A 21,264-nucleotide genomic window follows, 5' to 3' on the forward strand; every position below is an offset into this window, starting at 1 on the left:
TGGGTATAATTTACTATTCACACAGTATTCGTTCCCATCAAATGCACAATTATTCCTCTCATACTAAAAGAAATTCTTTAAAAATCAACACAACACAAAAAGAAAGTCCTTACTTGCCTGTAACCTGTCATAAATATACATGTAAACTTGCTTTAATGTTATGACAGTTTGATTGACAAAATCATGTCCAGCATCTTGTTAAGTTGTTAGCTCCAATTTGATGCTGCATTTGCTACCAAAAGCTATATATTAATATTAATAACATATTCCTTGAATGATACAATGTAGCTACAGAGGCACACTATTGTGTAATGTTTAACTCCTCATACAATTAAATCTTTTTGTTTTTGCAGGCAAGAAACAAAACAACCAATGTATTAGCAGCAGCCAAGATTATTGATATTGCAAATGATGAAGAATTAGAGGATTTTATGGTAGAAATAGAAATCTTATCAGCATGTTCACATGAGCATATAGTAGGTCTATTGGAGACATATCTTTTCACTAATAAATTATGGGTAAGTTAAATCTAACGCTCCATAGAATTCTTGTGTGTATAACATTTTAAACACTGACAGTGAAGTACTGGTGTAGGCATCTGTAAAGGATCTTCTATAGCAACCTCTTGATACTCTACAGGATTATGCATTGTAGTGTCACCTGCAAAGTAAATGTAGTAATATGAATTATGATATGAATGAAAGAAGGTCTTCTCAAGTCACTTGATATTAGTTTGCTGGCACTGCCATTTTACAAATTGAATATTTGTTGTCTATTTCTTAACATACTTAGCCAAGAACTAGATCTGTAATAATTTAGATTTATGCTGAAATAAACTTACATTGCTTAGTTTACCAAATTATATCCCAAACTTATAGTCATGAACCCAGTGTATATTAATTGTAAAAATTAAAAGAAGGCTACCATTTACGAAAATAGAGATGCACAGGTGTAATTGAGCAATTCCTTTTTCTAAAGATGTGTGTATTATCTTTGTTTTACTTCCTCAGATGCTAATAGAATTTTGTGAAGGTGGTGCCCTTGATGATATCATGCTGGACCTAGAGAAACCTCTCAAAGAAGATCAAATAAAGGTAAATACTGCAATTTATGGGACTTAAGGGGTCGGTCACCTACCTTTGCACAATTTTTTGTGGGGCCTGAGAGCACATCAGACATATATATGGAATTGCATTCTGAATATGAATAATGTCCTTCTGATATCAAATAATTTTGATTTTTTTTTTTATTTGTATACATTTTTTTTTCTTGGAAAAAATGTGTATCTTCAATATGAAAGGTCGAAATTTTCAAATAATCGTCAGCTTTTCCTCTCAGCTTCATATACTTTAAGTAAATATCATTAGATTCATAAATTTCACTTTGAGGACTGTTAAATATGAGAAATTATTAAAAAAATATATAAATTTTAATAAGTTAGAATTACTTATACCATACCACTCGTTAAGGGATCAAAATGTACCCTTTTGGACATCCATTTTAGGCAAAATAATTGGGAACAGAAAAGTATGAATGTGTTGAAGATCATCATCAGTTACGCTCTACGTTGACATCAACTTAGCGCATCCACCAATGACAGCTTTCCGGGCAGTTCGGGCAGAGGTCAAAAGTTCAATGTTGTTGTCATCTGCAATTTTTTTTACTAACTGATTTAATCAAATTTTGTGAATTGCATCAATTATTTACAATAGTCATTTTTGATGTTCTTTGTAATTTTAATCAGAACCATTTGTATGTAAATTACCAGTTATGATTTTTTTAAATGGAAATCACCTTGATTTATCTCAAAATTTCACATGATTTGGTCAAGGTTTTACATTAATAATATTTTGTATTTGAGTACCAATTTGTTTGATTTTATTTCGTAATTGGAATTCCCAACTCTTAGGCATTGTGTTGAGCCACTTTGGTGCCACTTTAGAGTGGATGTTACATGGTTGGGGAGAAAAAAAAAATAACAAAAATTAGCAACCCTGTTGATCGCTGAAATACATAGATGCTTTTTTCTTTTCTTTTTTGGTTAGTGTCCATAGTTTACTAAATTATAAAAGTAAATGCTTTCAATATGAAAGTAGAGAAAATAGATGTTTTCATGACTAATTGACTATTGATTGTTGAACAATGACTTAAAATTGTAGGATAGGCAAAATGAATATCTTTACTACATGTATTGTATGCTAATATCTAAAAGTTGTTGAGAACATTAAATTGAAAGTAGTTAAGGGCTGGGGTATGAACGTTTGGACGGTATTTATTGTGGGACATAAGAGCACATCAGACATATCGAATTGCATTCTGAATACGAAGAATGTCCTGATGATATCAAATAATTTTGATTTTTTGAAATTCGCAATGTAATACACATTTTATGGCAAATGATTAAAAATTGATATTTTTGATATTTAACACTACTCGAAGTAAACTTTATAAATCTGATGATTTATACTTAAAGTGTATGTAGGTGGGATGAAAAGCCAGCGATCAATTGAAAATTTTGACCTTTCGTTTTGAAAATATGGATTTTTTCCCAAAACACCAAAAAAAATTAGGTCTTTTGGGGAAAAAAATCCATATCTTCAATATGAAAGGTCAAAATTTTCAATTGATCGTCGGCTTTTCCTCCCAGCTACATACACTTTAAGAATATATCATTAGATTTATAAAATTTACTTTGAGGACTGTTATATATCAAAAATGTGAAAAATATCGAATTTTAATAATTTGTCATAAAATTTGTATTATATCGTGAATTTCAAAAAATGAAAATTATTTGATATCAGAAAGACATTCTTTGTATTCAGAATGCAATTCGATATGTCTAATGTGCTCTCATGTCCCTGAAAAAATACTGTCGAAACTCACAAAACGAAGTTAACCGTTTTCTAAAATCCATTTTCCGTGTTGTAATCCGTGTTGTAATCCGTGTTGTAAAATTTGTAAATCTGTGTTTCATGAAGAAACTTAAAATGTAAAAACAATGATATTAATGTCACAATGAATTGTTCAATATCGCGATCATTATGCTCTGATTGGAATATTCTTACCATAATAATCTGACTGTTACTTTGTTTGGAGGATATAGGGGTTCATGCCTTGCATGCCTTTATTTCGATATTATTGAACAGTATTATCATAAAATTGACACACACAACTCATGATTGGTTTTAACATTTATACAAAAATATAATTTTCCGTGTTGTACCTCCGATTCCGTGATTTTTTTCTGTTTTCCGTAAAACAGAAAACTTTGGACCCTAGTTAAAGTGCATAGTATGTAAATGAAATTATATTATTATTTTACAGTTAATTTGTTTCATGTATTTTTTCTTGCAGGTTGTTGTATATCAGTCACTGTTAGCATTAGAATACTTACACAGTATACTGGGTTATACATAGGGATTTAAAAGCTGGCAATATACTATTAACAATTCGTGGTGACGTTAAATTAGGTAAGTGTGTTTATTTTTATTTTGGTAATGACTAAAAAATGTGTATACATACTCAGAGAGCCATAATTTATAAGAGCATGGTCAGATCAAAGATGGAGTATACTAGCATGGCATGCAGCAAGTCCTACATAACTGTCAAAGCTATGGTGATAGTATATGGTGGCCTGATACGCTGTATAGTTTTGTGTCATGTTATTTGCATATGTTTGTATTATTTGTATAAATTTACAGACCTTGTTATTTACACACCTTTGTGTGGGGGCCAACTGCATTACGAACCACATAATTCTAGGTTTAATTTGTAGGAAGTACTATTTAAGATAATTTTCCACTTAAGTATATAATTTGTATCTATTTTCTCAGCTGATTTTGGTGTTTCTGCAAAAATACAAGAACAAAACAGAAAAGAGACTCCTTCATAGGCACTCCATATTGGTAAGTGTTTATCTAAAACTCTTATTACTCACTCAAGAGAGAATTATCTTCACTTTGTTTTGACTCAAGGTAGGAAGCAACAACCATGCTTTTGACCAGTTGCACCACCAAGTGTCAACAAACTGCCCTTGTATGTGTGTGTATACACTCTGTGTGCATGATGTGATATGCACCTACATCACGACCAAACACTTGTAAGGTGAAACAGAGTAGAGCATAGATAAGTTTGGTTCATGCAACCAATCACTTTAGCATTCTTTAGCTGGTTGCTTTACATAACCCTCATCTACAAGTAGGGCAATCATTTGCACTCATTCCAACTACCTTTCTCTCCTCTGGGTAATGCTGACCATCGCATATGAGGAGTAGAATGTAGTCCAATGATTTTTATTTTTGATCATATAAACATATTAGGAATATGGAATCGATGGTTAATTGAAATTTAGGTCAAAATAGGGTTTGCTACAATAATAACCCAGTGACCTTATTGGAAACTGCTCTTGAAGTAAGTTTAATAAGTGGTTTGAATCTATTGGTATGTAGGTGAGAGTCATCCTAGCAAAAGTTGCAGATAAACATAGTTAAACAAAGGATTGTGCAAGAGTTTTACTACCCCATCCTCAGCCTCTTACCCTAGAGATATGATAGCTGACTTTATTCCCTTAAAAATAAGTGCAAAGGACTGTCCATTATTAACTCAAGTTTGTTGAGTATTTCAGTGTGGTGTTGGATGGTTAACTGAGAGGGGTATGTCCTCAGTTATATACCATTTTTTCACGCTGATGTGGCAGTGACGTCAATGTGTTGAAGCAGCTATTTCATTTGTGCATCTATGCGGCGTCTTAAAGTGTGGGTACACCAGCGCTTTGGTCAAACACTAGCGATTAGAGGCTGTGCCCAATGAATTCGCACTGAAGTCACTGCCACATCCGGGTGAAAAATGGCATAGACAGGGGGTTAAATGTAAAGGCAAGGGGAAAATCCCACACATATATAATAATTTTGCTTAACATTATAGGATGGCACCAGAGGTAGTTATCTGTGAGACATTAAAGGATAATCCATATGACTACAAGGCAGATATATGGTCACTAGGAATTACTGCAATAGAACTGGCTCAAACAGAACCACCTTATCATGACTTACACCCCATGAGAGTCTTGGTGAAGATTCCAAAAGCCAATCCACCAACCTTGATGGCACCATCACGGTGGTAAGTATTGCAACCATTGTTACGCATACTGGTTTTAAAGGAGGATGGTATGATCATCAATTACCATCCCCACTTTGTATCTGTGTAAATTGACTTGTTGGTATCAGTGGTAAGCCCGGGTCATTGACCTTGTTGTAAGGCAAAATGAGTGTGAAGTATGATAACCCATTTATTATTCAAACAGTATCCTGTGTGGGCTTGAAATGTAGTATTGCTACTCAATATGGGAATGGATTGAAACACCAGCAAAACCAAATACAAATGCAGGATTGGGGTTCAGTATCAATGAAAACAGCATGTCAGGAAATCAGACCATCCTCCTTTAATGCGATGGAAAGGAAAAAAAAACAGGCAGACATACTTTTCAAGTGTGGTCGGTCTTTTGGGCTCATCAATGTTCATAAAATGGGAGTTATTTTTAGTTGCCAAATTTTCAAGTTATCAAAGTTTTGCCAAAATAAGTGGACCTTAGTCTGACCAACGTAACAGTGACAAGTTAATATTGGTAGGTGAAAGTAAACACAATAATCATGAAGAAAGGACTGCATCCTGTTTGAGCCTTTGATGATTCCTGTATGCAGGTATTCCTTATTATAGAAGGCACTGCTCCATTACAAAATATATATATAGACCTAAAAGCTATTTTGTTTTAGTGAACAACAAAGCTATTCCAAACAGAAAGGGAGACTAGTATCATTTGTAGACTGCTTTGCATTCCCTTTTTGATAAAAAATTCATACCATTCCATGCATAAAACATAACACATCCTCAGTGACACATCCCGGTGACCGCTCTGCCCAGAGAAAAAGGCATTTTTTCATGGATAGCTGTTCGATCAGAACAGTATAGGTGGCCTATCCGTTGGTCAGAGGGGTTAGAGGGATGATAAATTAAAATGGTCTACTAAAGTAGACTATATAATTTGTTGATATATAGCCTATATTACCAAGTATATGAGGAAGTCCAAATTACGAAGCCATGGCATTTTATTACTCTCTGTGAATATTTTTCAAAAGTCATTGTCCTGGTAGTTAAATTGAGGAAATAGTGGTCAGATATGTACATTTTGATATTATTTTCGATCCTAGATGATGATGTCAGGTCATTCAATTTCAGGTGGCGGGTGTTTAGTGTATTACAGGTCAATGACATGGAAGAGATATGACAGTATTTGACATGTGCTATACTGTGGTTTATGATACCAATATCTAGGTAGCTAATTAATGTTTTTACTGTACATAAACCTCAATTCTTACAGTCAACAGTTAGTTTTGTGTACAAGCTGGACAGAACCTGAAGTGGTTGTTGCTGTCAATGGCTGTTGATTTGTAATAAACTTAATTGCAATTACATTGCGTCACCTCTACTTTGTCACTGTAGGGCATGAGTACATTGCTGACATCATGTTCTGATTGACAGATAAGATAAAATTAAAGCATTAGCAATTAACACAATATCATATCCAAATTAAAGCCTTCCCATAATTAATTTTTAATTAATTATGATAGGTGTGTGGCAGTGCTTTTTAATCTAACTAGGATTTGATTATATCACCTTGCTTTATGGTATGAGATCAAAAAACTAACTTGCTGCAGACACATACTGTTGTCTGTCTGTGGGCTGTTAGATAATTCTAATACATTTGCATGCTAAATGACAGTATACACAAATGAGATAGCCCTGACTACTTATCAAATCATTGAATGACAATGTGGATATGCAATACTGGGCATCACTGTGTGGGAAGAGTGTACAATACAAATAATACAATACAATTGTCACAGGTTCTGTGAGTTTGAAATATGCCAAAGTTAGTTAAAGGTCATTGTTTTATTTGTGTCAAAATTATTTCAGAAGTATGAGAAAAATACATCCATTCCAAGGATATTCACATGATCAGATCTGTGATTATAAAATTTGGGTATAAATTTATAAATCACTGAATTTTACAGGTATATCTGTGTAGGAGGGTCTTTACAGGTATTCTCACAAATTGGTCATTGGGTGTGTTTCTATGTTTGTCAATTATATGTAGGGCAGCCCTGTGGGTTTTGTGATAATAGAAGTACCTATGAAATAACATTGAAATCAAGTCATCCAGACTGTTCATTCTTAATTGGTTTTTATACCAATGTTGTGATAACAACTTGCTGACTAGGCTGCTGCTGGGTATGAGGTACTGACTTTTGGAATGATGTAATATGTATGCAAATGTGAAACAGATTTGTACTATTAGCATTGGAGAGAAACCCTGTTTAGGAATATTGTCATTATTGTGCAATTTCAATAATCTGTTTATGTTAATGTTTTTGTCTCTTGATTTTTAGGGACTAGTTTACATGTCAGATAGTTTTGCATGTTTTTCCAAGTTTAATCCTGGCTTTATTTCTTGCATCATTTTCACTCAGTTTTGTCATTTTCCTTCCTGGAAATTAAATCATAAATTTCTGCCAAGTTAATATGCATTCAATTCCGGTGAAGAGAACTTCCTCAAAATATATAATGATGTTGAAGTAAAGTAAAGGTAATTGTTTTTCACTTGGCTGTTACATGACATATTTTGAAGGATATGAAGCGGATAACTAAGTATGAATGTCTTGTAACAACTTAATGTACATACTCAAACAGTGCACAGCAATCCAATATACATTGTATGGAGTGCACTTTGGGATTATGTTTACCCACAGAGTCAAAGCAGGCATGAGTCACCAACAGGTCAGTTGCAAGTAGGTGCATAAACTGAACGCATTGGTGATCATTCTCTATACAAAACAATTGAAGCGTGAATGCCATAGAGGCACATGTATTTGCAATAAGAGTGTCTTTATGAATTGTTAAGCTGATCATTATAGTGTTTCTTGTAACAACGTTTGCAGCTTGTCGAAGAGAAGTTCATATTTTTTCATCCTAAAACGAGCACATTGCAATCCTCAGACTCATTACTCGGTTGTCTCACAGCTAGTTGAGTACAGGATTTTAGTCTAGTAATTTGTGCGTGAAATATGGGAAATTAAATTTCAAGCACTTGCCAAAAATATGTCAGTTGTATCCTTCACTATTTGTTGTAATTAATCCAAATTAATAATAATGACGAATATATTCACAATCACAATAACAATAAAGTATGGGGCATTGCAATACCTGTATGAGGCATATGACTGTATAATTATAGATACAAAAACAAGATGATGAAAAGACTAGGAAAAGAGGAAGTGATTACCAGAATCAGAAAGTATATTATAAAAACCCAATTTGTCAATGGATTCAATGTGTGACATCAGTACTTATTATGATAGTCTATTATTAGATTGTTTGGGGTTCATTCTGACATCATTCTCATTTCCTTTTCTCTCTCTTTGGTACCCTCTGTGGTTATACAGTTTACTAGATATTAGGTTTTAACAGCATAAACCCAACACCAGTTTAATTTGTATTGAGGCATTCCTGAAGCACTAGACCATTGTAATTGTTTGGATGTGAAGTAAATAGAAAGCCAAGTTCCTTACAGCTGAATATGGCATGTGATAAGCAAAATGAGTTGCATGTTCACTGCACATTACAATTATGTCTTGATAAAGTTACACTTTATAGATGCTACATTCTAGAAACTGCCATCAAAATTGAATCATTTTATTCTGAGATGAAAGTTTACATGGTCTTTTTTTTTGGTGGGGGGGGGGGGGCAACACCCACAAATAAGAGAAAAATTGCCTTTGACTTCATCAAATGAAACTCCAACCCCACCCACCCCCTCTACAAGGACATTTTTTTAAATTCAAATGCTCGACCCTACCAATTGACAATTTCGACCCCACTTATGTGACTCATTATACTTGATCACATTAACTGATCTTTTTAACTTGAAATTTAAGAAAGTGAGCAAGAAATAAGAATAGGCCAAGATGTATAAAAATATAATGCATTGTGGTAAAGCAAGAAATTTAAGAAAGTGAGCAAGAAATAAGAATAGGCCAAGATGTATAAATATATACTGCATTGTGGTAAAGCAAGAAATTTAAGAAAGTGAGCAAGAAATAAGAATAGGCCAAGATATATAAATATATACTGCATTGTGGTAAAGCAAGAAATTTAAGAAAGTGAGCAAGAAATAAAAATAGGCCAAGATATATAAATATATACTGCATTGTGGTAAAGCAAGAAATTTAAGAAAGTGAGCAAGAAATAAGAATAGGCCAAGATATATATAATATATACTGCATTGTGGTAAAGCAAGAAATTTAAGAAAGTGAGCAAGAAATAAGAATAGGCCAAGATATATAAATATATACTGCATTGTGGTAAAGCAAGAAATTTAAGAAAGTGAGCAAGAAATAAGAATAGGCCAAGATATATAAATATATACTGCATTGTGGTAAAGCAAGAAATTTAAGAAAGTGAGCAAGAAATAAGAATAGGCCAAGATATATAAATATATACTGCATTGTGGTAAAGCAAGAAATTTAAGAAAGTGAGCAAGAAATAAGAATTCTGTCGGTCGAACATCCGGGCTATCTCTAGTCTCTGGCCCAAACTGCATGTGGCTCACGGTTTGTTGTGAACAACAGAAACCGGCTGTGAAGGAGGTTACATAGCGATGCTGCTGGAGTGGCATTCAATTTCGTAAAAAACGACACCCGACCATGGAATTTAATTTTAAGTTTGTCAGTATACAAACGGTAAATCAAGTAAGTTTCTTTCACTCTGAAGACTTAGAAACGGTTGTTTGATTCTACTGACTATTTGCGATCGAAATTTACATAACACCAATGACAGAAATCATCAACAAAAATCGAATCAGGGACTTGTTTTCACTCGAACATCATCAACCGGAAGTGACGTGACACGGACCGACAGAATAGGCCAAGATATATAAATATATACTGCATTGTGGTAAAGCAAGAAAGTTAAGAAAGTGAGCAAGAAATAAGAATAGGCCAAGATATATAAATATATAATATATACTGCATTGTGGTAAAGCAAGAAATTTAAGAAAGTGAGCAAGAAATAAGAATAGGCCAAGATATATAAATATATACTGCATTGTGGTAAAGCAAGAAATTTAAGAAAGTGAGCAAGAAATAAGAATAGGCCAAGATATATAAATATATACTGTATTGTGGTAAAGCAAGTGAGTCACCCGTTGAATGATGTCTATTTTCATTCATTCATTCAGTCTACTTGCCTGTATACCTCACATGCTACTACAGTATCCTGAAACCATATCAATCAAAACTAAGATATGGTGACCATCATCATTTCCATGTAATTGACATTTAAGTAGTTTTCTCAGGCTTTGCAGGAATAGTGTGTGAACCTAATATGTCAACATTTTCGGCCCCCACAATGTGCAGGCTTATGTTATCATGGCACAGGTGGTTGGCTGTCCGGTTCGTTCTTTCACTGGTTCATTCGTAATTTCGCTGGACAGAAGCAATAATTATTCATTCAATGTGCAACTCCAATGCAATAACCGATCAACTTGGTATGGTGATGAGATATGGTGGCCTGATGTGCTGTATAGTTTTGTGTCATGCGTATTGCATTTGCATTTATGAATATTAATGAGCTTATTTGCATATTTTGCCAAATATTCAATTATCTCACTCTGCAGCTTAAAAGCAACAACTGATCAGCTTCAAACTTGGTATGGTGACAGGGTATGGTAGCCTCATGTGCTGTATAGGTCTTTGTCAGGTGCTTTGTATATATCTGAATATTATTATTAATGACCATATTTTCATATTTTACCTAAAATGCTATTACCAATGAACTTTTAACTTGGTAGGGTGATAGATTATGATCACCTCGTATTGTACAGTTTGTGTCATGCTTTTTGGACATTTATGAATATTTCATGATTTAAATTGAATATTTTTTGTATTACAAACCTTGTTACTTACACACCTTTGTTGTGGGTCACGGTCATCTTAATTGCGAACCGTGTAATTCTAATTATTTCTTGTTATTTGCTAAAGCCAACTTGGTGGCATCATGGTGGCATACACTCAAGTGTATTGCAAAGTGGACAAGACACCCACTCATTAGTTTTGTTGTTAGGTTCAAATTTAATATTTAGGGCTTCAAATGGTGAGCAACTAGTTATTACTTGAATCAAATTAAATTTTAACATGGATTTGCTAAGGAAGTCTAGAGATGTATTTGGGAAGGAAAAAATTAAAAAAAGAAAACTTGCATATGATGTTTATTTATGCATAGATTAGATGAATCATTAGCAATCTCATCATATTAACTACATTGCCTAATGATGCCATTATATATCATACCTCCTGTTGATAATGTTCACCTGTCATGCACCTAGAACCGCACCTACAGCTACTTACAAATTAAAACTCTTCCTGATGGAATTAAGTCATTATTTGCACTCGGGGTATCTCATATAAAGGACAAGGGTGGCAAGGTCTTTGTCAGAGTGTAGTTTTGAAAATTTGAGAAGATTTTGTTGATAAAAATTGTGTGATGGCACAGTTAAAAAGGGCAAGACTAAAATGATAAGGTACACTGTCCCTAGAAATTAGGGTTAGAGTTAACATTGAGATTAAGATTAGAATTAGGATCAGGGTGAAGGTTAAGTTCAGGATTCAGAGATTTTAATGCTAGCATTGTGTTTAGGATTAGGATTCAGCTATAGTCGCTACAGAGATTAACTCGGAATGTTGCATCGAACATTATCCTTGAGGGGCTTGGCAAGTTTCTGCACTCAAAGGATGCCACACCTATAGTGACCTAGATTCAGCAATGAATTAGGCAAGCAGCAAAACAGCCAATCATAGGGGACATGTGATGTCAGATCTATGCAACATTCCAAGTTTGTCTTTGCCAGCAACTATGATTGTAAGTGTATGCTAAAACAGTATGCTTGGATCAGAATGACTTAATTTACTCAATACTGAGAGAGTAGAGCAGAAGTAGATTGTGTGTAGGCCCAGTGTTCGAAATAAGCACTTATCCTCTTGTCCTCTTATCCAAAAATCACTGGGGACAACCATATTGAGCTATGTACTTATCCCCTGGATAACCACTAAGTTGGATTATTTGCACTCAAAAACATGACATATATTTTGGGGAAAACCAAAATGTTTTGAGGACAAGCAGAATTCATGCTTTAGTTGTCCTCAGGACAACCTCCATATTTTCCTTATTTCGGACACTGTGTAGGCCTATACACCATGGAAGTCAGGGGAAAGAAAATAGACTCATTTAAAATGCATGGGATAAATTTTGACCCTATCATCACACTTAAATATTGTGGTACCTCCTCAAACAAATAAAGTAACTTGTACCAAGTAGAGCTATCAAACAGTACACAGTATAAATCGGTCAGAAGTTACTGTTTGGACAGTTTGTAGAATACCATGTCTAAAATCAGAGTCTAATTCTTATAATGTGCTTACTGCCCATCTAGAGAGCTAATGAATTTCAAATTACTATAAATAACCAGAAAAAATCCCTCGCACATGAGCCCTTTAACTAACAGGTGATCTTCATCAAAATGACATCATTAACGACTGCAATCTCACCTCATAGGGCAAAATTCATTGACTCATTTACTACAACAAAGACTAACTAATCTCAGGTAGAAGCTATTAAAGTGTTACCCAACATAGAGTACTTAAACATCATGTCTTCTGTTAAATATAGATGCATGTATACTGAACTATGCCATGTTAGGTTGTGCTGTTCACAAAATTAACTTCAAAGTCGTGATCAGCCACTGGGGACATATATAGGTGTAGTATATAAAACCACAACACAAGTTAGTTGGATAACTGTCTGTTAGTAGCAGCATGGGACCAGGTGAATGTGATATGGATTCTTAGACAATGGTGGGTTTATTCAATGTCATTGTCATCCCGGTGATTCCACTGGGAGAAATATTAAAAGGAATTAAACATGATTGTCCAGTTGTATGCCGGTGGTGTATTTCTTGGAATGGGATTGGCTTGCAAAGGCAAAGCAGTTGGATTCAAAAGTGATATCATATCGAAGATTGATTTGCAAGTGTGCCTGATAGAAAGGTGAGATTATTATGAAAAGAAATTGTGGGTTTCTAGCTGGGATTGGTGCTAACCTGCTTTTGAGGGTTTAGGATTCACAGGTTTTACCACTTGAACCCCTAAAATTTAACTTCTCATGTAGTAAAGAGACCCCTTCTTAAACCACTAAGTAGTAGAGTCTAGTGCTACCGGTACCCTGCTTCTATCATCTCAAGAGTATGCCTTGGAAAACCAATTTATACTTTCAACAATTACCATAACTAATATAAGAAGGATCAGAGAAGTCATGGGTTCAAGTTCTAATAGAGATCATTAGCATTAAAAATTCAAAGAACAGACCTTCCATAATAGGTAGTTGTTACTCTGAGTTTCATGCCTAAAAGCCAATCGTCATTATGATTTTAGAGAATTTGTCATAGTTTGTCGATATGTTGCATTCATGAACAACATGATACTTTAGAAATTTGAAACTGATGTATGTGCAATATAGTCAAATGATAATCATACAAAAGCATGTTACACGGGATGAATGAAAAATAACAATTATGAAAATTCCTGTGGCATATCATAAATTACCTCTGCTGATTACAAAGAGGCTTCAGAGACATGTTGCTATGGCAGATAAATGCAATTTATTACAATATAAATGAGTAGCACAATGTGTGTACATGTACAAGCAAACAAAGCTGGCAATTGTTACAATTACACACATTAAAGTATTTTGATAGATTGATATTTTAATACTGCCTCAACCACAAAAAAGAGTGAACAAGCAAATATATATGATGTAACTTTTTATCATATGAATGTGACTGAAGTATTGATTGCCTTTTACATAGTTATTGCAATGTCTGGAATCTGTGATATGGGGCCCTCAAAACTGATTAAGATCCGGTTCATCTGGATTGTTGTGGCCCTCCTGGAGAAGCGCTAAGACATAATGGTAAACCAGGGATGTCATCCCAGACTGTGCGTGTAGACTAGCACTAGCTGCCTGTAGTTAACTTAGAGAGTCATCAATAAATATACATCATGATAAGAGTGAATTAGAGCCAGTGAGCCAGGCAAGTAATGTTGCATTGTGCAGGCTTGCAGCCCTGGAGAGCAGAATATAGCCTGCAGAGTGGTAATAGCTTCCTCATAGTCAGACTGAGAATTGTAACCAACTGGAAAATGCCTGATGATAGGATACCTTAGGCAAGTGTGTGCATAAAGAAATGGTAATACCCTTGATCAGACTGTGAACATTCTGTCTGTGTGATGTATTTGAACCATATGCAGCTAAATGGTGTGAATGATATGGTCTAGCAGCTAATGTGAGTGAGGCTTGCCTCTGGTGCAAATCTCTCAGGCTTACAATATTTGTAGCTGAAATGCTAGTGATGTGAATGTTTGTGATACGGTCTAGCGGACATCATATTTGTCTTTGGAACCAAATTTGACCAGTACCAATCCCATTGGACTACTATTTGAGATAACATTAGGATAATAACATAATGGATCAGTCAGCGTCTTGTTTTATGGAAGAGTAAGAAAAAACATCAAACTACAATGTATAGCTACTGTGAGTTATAGAAGAGCAAGAAGAAAAACAAAATTCTGTAAATCATGAATTGTGTTTTTGTTAGCGACAAACATCTGTGCATTATTAACAGCTGAAATTGGGGAAGTGACACTGAGAAAACTTCACTCACACTAAGTGACCTGGTGAAGGGGGGCCACCGTAGATAATGGGCAGAGCATTTTTACAGGACAGACAAGTTTAGCCAACAATTGGGCTCTACCCTGATCGGAACTGGCTGTAACAAGGTCTTTATCATGAATTCATGGGTCATATATGCCCCACCTTTTCCAGATGAGCCACAGAGAGAGTGGATTAAGATATGATTTTTTTTTACCAGCAGAGATATTAAACCAGGGACCTCTCACACCAGAGGCATTTGAAAACTAACCAGTGTGTCATGCTGCTCTTCCTCAATTTAAAGTTTAAATTTGGATTTACATTTTAAAAATATGATAGTTTTGGGGTACACATACTCCTGATACTCCTGAGTTAGATATTTCTCAACCATATGTTAAGGTGAAATCATCATAATGAAACACATTGTTTAGGATTGTTATTGTCAATTTATACCCTTTTTAACAAATTTTGTTTGTTTATTTTTATTTTCTATTCAGGTCAAGTGATTTCAACTCATTCTTAAAATTGTGCCTTGACAAGAATCCAGAGACAAGACCCAGTGCAGCAGATTTACTGCAAGTAAGTACTAACATTCCTAGGTATATCTGGCTAATTCTAGGTAATACTGGTGATTTTTTGTCAATCCAGATCAATCTTTTCCCATAAAATTATTATAAATAGCATGTCAAAATGGCCACATTGAACAATTTGCAGCTTTGTCCTGCTTTGTCCTTAAGTAATTCATGTGGTCCAAAACACAAACCATATTGTCAACTATTCCATGGCCAAATGTCCATATTATTTCATATCATATAATGAATGGAAGCACTTAATTAGTAATCTGTGTGTGATCTGTATTAATGTTTAACTTCCCCTAGAGAAAATAGTGCATGGGCGGTAACTGTAGTAGCAGGCATTATTGTCTTAATTACGTTAGTGGTGTAACCAGTATAGCCCACCTGACATTGGCATGTGTAATGGGGATGTTCAATGTACATCATAGTTACCTGTCTTGTCAATCACACATACCTAAAATAGAATGTGTTCAAATTTGTTTATTTTTACATTTTTATGTGCACTGCTAAGGTGAAATTGTTTTAGGATCACATGCACAAACACCCCACTTGTTTTGTGCTACAATCGAGGACATACAAATGACAATCACGGACACACACATTTTATTGTCTGTATAACCGCAAACATTTTATACACACACTTCTTTTTTTTCCTATCCAAATGGGTACTAATCCCATGAGGGGTTGGCGTTATTGAGCCCATAAGGGGGGTTAATGTCCCAGTTGTTTTTATCACATTTTGAGCTTTTCTATGGGTAGGGTGTATGTAGTATCCTCTACTATAGGGGATGTCCCTGGTTGACAGTTGTCCACGGTTATCTGTCATAGAACAGAAAATGTCCCTGATTGGTGATGTTTACAAGCCCACACATATACACACCCCAGACATTTGCACAAGTATAGGTGTAATCTCTGGCAAGCACAGACAGTACATGTAATACTCACTTAATCGTCTTGCCGTAGACACACACATGTGAATTTTATTCACAACAAGAGTTAGTACTTTCCCTTTACCTCCAACTGTGAATGTTGTTTATAATGTGTTGTTTTTACTTTCAATCTAGTAGGAAGCATGAACTTCTGCGGTTCATGTGTATAGATTTCTCATATGTGTGTATCCTCAATTGATGGTGTTTACAAGCACACACATGTATACAGGCTGTATCAAAATGATTGGTACCCATCAGTTTCCAGTGACTATGGATAAGACTGTCACGTCAAAATACAACTTATTTAGATGAATGTTATAAAAGGTCATAAAACTGAATCGTAGGCATTTCAAGAGGATCCAATGTTGCATATTGAAGAGGTAGTCTTATTAATAAACATCAAACACTGATGAATACCAATTATTTTGATTTAGCCTGTATGAATTGCTTACAAACCTAGTAAACACTCCAATTAAAAAAATTTAAAAAAGAAACAGCATGTGTCTTTTAGATCAATTAATATATTCAGTTGAGTAGGAAGTGAAATCAAATCTGGTTTCAGTGCACTCTTTCTAACCAGATTATGTAGTTTTAGAAAAACTTGATTTTTTTTCAACTGAAAATTATATACACATGAAGTATTATATAATATTTGAATGCTATGGTGCCAAGAATTGATGCATTTATCAAATGCCAAGTGAGACCATGTCCTGTATTATTTATTTCCTTTTGTTGCTGATAAACTTCTTGTTGTTTGCAAAATATAAAAATCTGTAATGTGGTATTCAATATTTGCAACTGTTTTTGTAGCAGTTCAAAGGAGCACTTATAGATTGGCAACATCATTCCTTCCATCAAGTACCAAAATGATCACCGACACCCATCATACCATCATGCCCCTTAAGTCTAGTCTTAAATGTCGGTGATTTAATGTGCGCTACACCTAAGTACCAGCACACTTCAGCCAATATTCTGCTGCATGGAGATCTTAATTGCCTGCGGCAGATCAAATCAGAGTCACTTGACTCATCATCAACTTTTAAAAGCAAGCAAACAAAAGCAAAAGACAAACTGATTGTTTCTGCTTAACTTTCTTCACACAGCATCCATGGATGACTGGTGAAATTAACAACAAACCAGTGAAAGACTTAGTATCAGAAGCCAAAGCTGAGGTGTTTGAAGAACTTGAAGATGCACTACCAGATGAAATCCCAGTAAGTTATCCTATCATGTGATATTAATGTAATAGTAACACAGAAATTTATTTTTGAGAGATGTTTCATAAAAGGATTGTTTCATTTTGTCTAGTAATGACAACAATATCAGAAAACATGTGTTTATCAAAGGGATAAGTCCAACTTGAAAGTATTTTTGTTGAATTATGGCTGTAAAATGATTCAAAAAGGTTAATTACGCATTTGTATTGAATCCGTTGGACTGACAAAATGCATCTGAGTTGTTACAGGTGGTGTGTAATGTGTAAAGACCAAGTCTAAGGTTAATGAAAGTTAATGTTATGTTTATCGTAACCCGCCCGCGATAGATTTTTCGGCCGTGTTTGTGATGTCAAAATCCCCAAACAATTCATTTTGTAATTTGTACAAAATTAGTTTCTAATGGACACAAATGCCAATGATAAATCAACCTATTCAATATAAAATAGAACTAAAAACAAGATTCTGTCGTCGAGTTGAACTATAATTTGCTATTACCCCAAAGAGGGTTGCTTTGGGACCAATTTGTGGTTAGTCATTTAACAATTTATGGCCTTTTTACTTGTAAGAGAGCTGGTATAGCCTGTAGGCCTAAATACCTGGATGAAAATATTTTAATACAAACTTGTACAGGCCCATCTATTACGTTGATTAGGGTTGTGTTTTAACAGAATATTGGAGGGTATATGGTACACTAAGTTTTGATGAAATGGCAGCTATTTTGTAAATAATGAAATGCTGGAAAATAATGAAATAGTTGCCTCATTATGGTTTGAAAAAAATGTTATGATAAACTTAACATCGACTTTCATTAGCCTCATACAAAACACAACTTCAATTCATGCAGTAAATGTGGTGTATAAAATGTATTGTTGAACCTAATTTGAAGCTTTTGTTTATTTTTTTTCTCAAAAACAACATTTTGTTAGCCACGATATTAGCCACAATATTTAAAATGGCATTTCGTGATCCACAGCCTCATACCCCCACTTTTCTCTAAAAAAGTTGAGATTTTTATACCACTGGAAACCTCGGGCTACATTATGTTTATGTACCAAAAATATTTTTTGCAGATTAATTTGTTTAGCAAAAATATCATCATATTTGAATTTCGTTCTGTGTACCAGAAGCGAAATTACAACAGTGGCCTATGGAGCAGTATAATACACATAATCATGCATAACTCACTAACGCAAAATCTGAATGAACTGGAATTTTGGTTTTTTTTCGGTGATATCTATTGATAAATGTCATAAAAAGAGGAAGTTACAAATTGAATAGTTACAAATTGTGTTTTGTTATATATTGAATATTCTGTGCCAGGTTTCCTTCAGAGAACTGGATTTGATTTTTGTGTGATAAGGTCAGAACATCTTTGTTTTGTTTTGTTTGCCTTCAGGTTGACCAACAAAGTACTGATAGCCATGATGGTGAGGATTCTATGTCATCAGTGACTACACCCTCAACACCAACAGAACTGCTTCCAACTATCACACATAATCACACACCTCATCAAGATAAGGTATGACCATGTAGTGAATATCCTACATTTATAGTGCCTGTATGATAGCTGTATTCTATTTGGATACTCTATTTACTTTTACCAGCTTTTCTAGCTGGTATTTGAGCTTATGAAGTTTTGATAAAATTGATTTATAGTGGATATTCAATAATTTTATACTGACTGTAATAGTGGATATTCAATGATTATAGACTGAATGTACATCCAGCAACCTATCCCTGTAAAGTAAGTACAATCAATGATGAGCTGCAAATAGTTATTTGCTTACGTGCTTAAATTCAAGAATCATTTATTTTGGAATGAATGTGAGATTTCATTATCTTCATTGCTTGTATTACTGTTTCTATTCACCTGTCTTGGGTCTCGCTTTTAACATAGTGGTGGGTGAGTCTACCATTTTGTGTTGCTCTTAATGACGATAATGATGCCTTTGTTTGCTTATATTCACAGCTAAGAAAACCATCTGAGGCCAGCCTCAATGGAAGTGATATCTCAGATCTAAATATCAGCAGCTTGTCAACGCCATCTAACAACCGGCTGAAACCAGAAGAAATCACGGTACGTGTCACAAACGAGGACACATCTGATTCCTCACAAAGGGAAGATTCAGAAACCCCTGTAGGTACTCAGGAATTGTCCAATGAGGAGCAAACAGTATCAACCCCAACTGGGGAGTCTGTAGAGACTGATAAATCCAATGAAGTATCAAATGCTTCTTCCGCTTCCAATAATCAAACAACTACTAATCAACAACAGATTTCAGGTCATGATAAGCAAGCAACTGATAAACCAGCCAACGGCATGGTTGCTGAACGAAGATCAGCGCCACCTAGCGACGTTCACATTCCAGTGCTCTTAGATGCAAGCAGCAAAGGAGGAAGTGTAGCGAGTAGAGGCTCCACCACAGATCAGTTTTCAGAGACGGGCAGTGTAAGAACGGTGGACAGCTTGGAGAGCTTAGATACTAGTATGTCATCAGAAAGTGACCGGAAGAGAAAGAGTGATCATGAGGTTAGGTTGACTGTTGTTATAGCCTGCACCATCTTGCCTGAATGCCTACTGCCTGCTGCCTTGATTTCCTTTTACTCAGTAGCATGTTCCATGTTAATTTGATCTTTCCCATGTGATGTTCATGAATTTGCTTGGATACTTTTTCACCACTCAGCTGCATGTTGTTAGTTTTTTTTCTTTTTTGATCTTCCAAGTTTCCTATAATTTCTTTTCTTTATTTTCTTAATTTATTGTTATATAGATAGATTTGAGTTTGCTGAATGAACTATGCACATTTTTTGTTTGTTCATATCCTCCTTGTCATCTGTTTTGATTTGATTTGCTACACATTGTCACATTTTCATTTTCCTTGACATAGCCCTACTAGCATGAATGAATATGATTATATCACAGATTTAAATAATGAGTATAGGAAACCCTTTACATACCATCTTCCCCTCAACAACAAAAATGGATTGAAGGTGATGAGATCTGAAAATCAATCAAAATACAGTTATGATATTTTGCATATAAACTAGTTCCTTTTACAGATTAAGCATACTCATTGTACTCTTGTTGCATTACTATGCACTATAACACCATGTAGGATTGACTCGACAACTGCAGATAGCATCAGCAGCCAATCAGAGACAAGTGCATTTAACACAGTGGCTATGCGTTTAACACATTGGCTATACAACATAAAAGTTTGCTCCTGTAAAAGGAATACAGCAATTTACTATAACTACTTTTTACCTGCGTATGTTTCCATTGGTACAAGTGATATTGTGTTGATTCCATTACTCCTTTACACTGTGCTTGATTCCAAGCAGTAAGGACAGACAGACTTGATGTGATGGTATTGAGGAAAGCATAATGTACAGGATCCTACCTCCATTTATTTAAATCTGTGATTAGAACCCATTACCCAGTAAATCTGTATGAATAAGTGACAGTTGCCTTTGAATTTTGCTAAAGAAATGAAATTGTGGATTAGTTTAAATCATTTGGTAATGTCAGTTGACTTGGTAAGGAACTACTGATCAAACAAACTGATTTTAACTATCAACTACAAGTAAAATACAATCGAGTTTAGAATAGGCTCAGCAAATGAAAGTATGATATGTGATAATGGTCATGTGACAGGTAATGTCAGATTGAGGAATTTGTGATGACAGAGTTATTGACAAAAATTAATGTGATATTCATCCATACCAAAG

At 34.7% G+C, this 21,264-nt stretch overlaps 1 protein-coding gene across 1 annotated transcript in view; it reads left to right on the forward strand.

Moving 5' to 3' along the window:
- LOC140148914 (serine/threonine-protein kinase 10-like) overlaps positions 1-21,264 on the forward strand; it is a 46,909-nt gene that overhangs the window by 14,158 nt on the left and 11,487 nt on the right. Inside the window, 11 exon segments of the mRNA XM_072171014.1 lie at positions 354-518; positions 1,011-1,094; positions 3,355-3,399; positions 3,401-3,470; positions 3,834-3,851; positions 3,854-3,905; positions 4,924-5,118; positions 15,312-15,393; positions 17,422-17,532; positions 18,932-19,054; positions 19,505-20,065. Coding sequence (XP_072027115.1) covers positions 354-518; positions 1,011-1,094; positions 3,355-3,399; positions 3,401-3,470; positions 3,834-3,851; positions 3,854-3,905; positions 4,924-5,118; positions 15,312-15,393; positions 17,422-17,532; positions 18,932-19,054; positions 19,505-20,065 — 1,506 coding nt within the window.

This window comes from Amphiura filiformis, chromosome 3 (assembly GCF_039555335.1).
Source record: "Amphiura filiformis chromosome 3, Afil_fr2py, whole genome shotgun sequence".
Taxonomy (NCBI): domain Eukaryota; kingdom Metazoa; phylum Echinodermata; class Ophiuroidea; order Amphilepidida; family Amphiuridae; genus Amphiura; species Amphiura filiformis.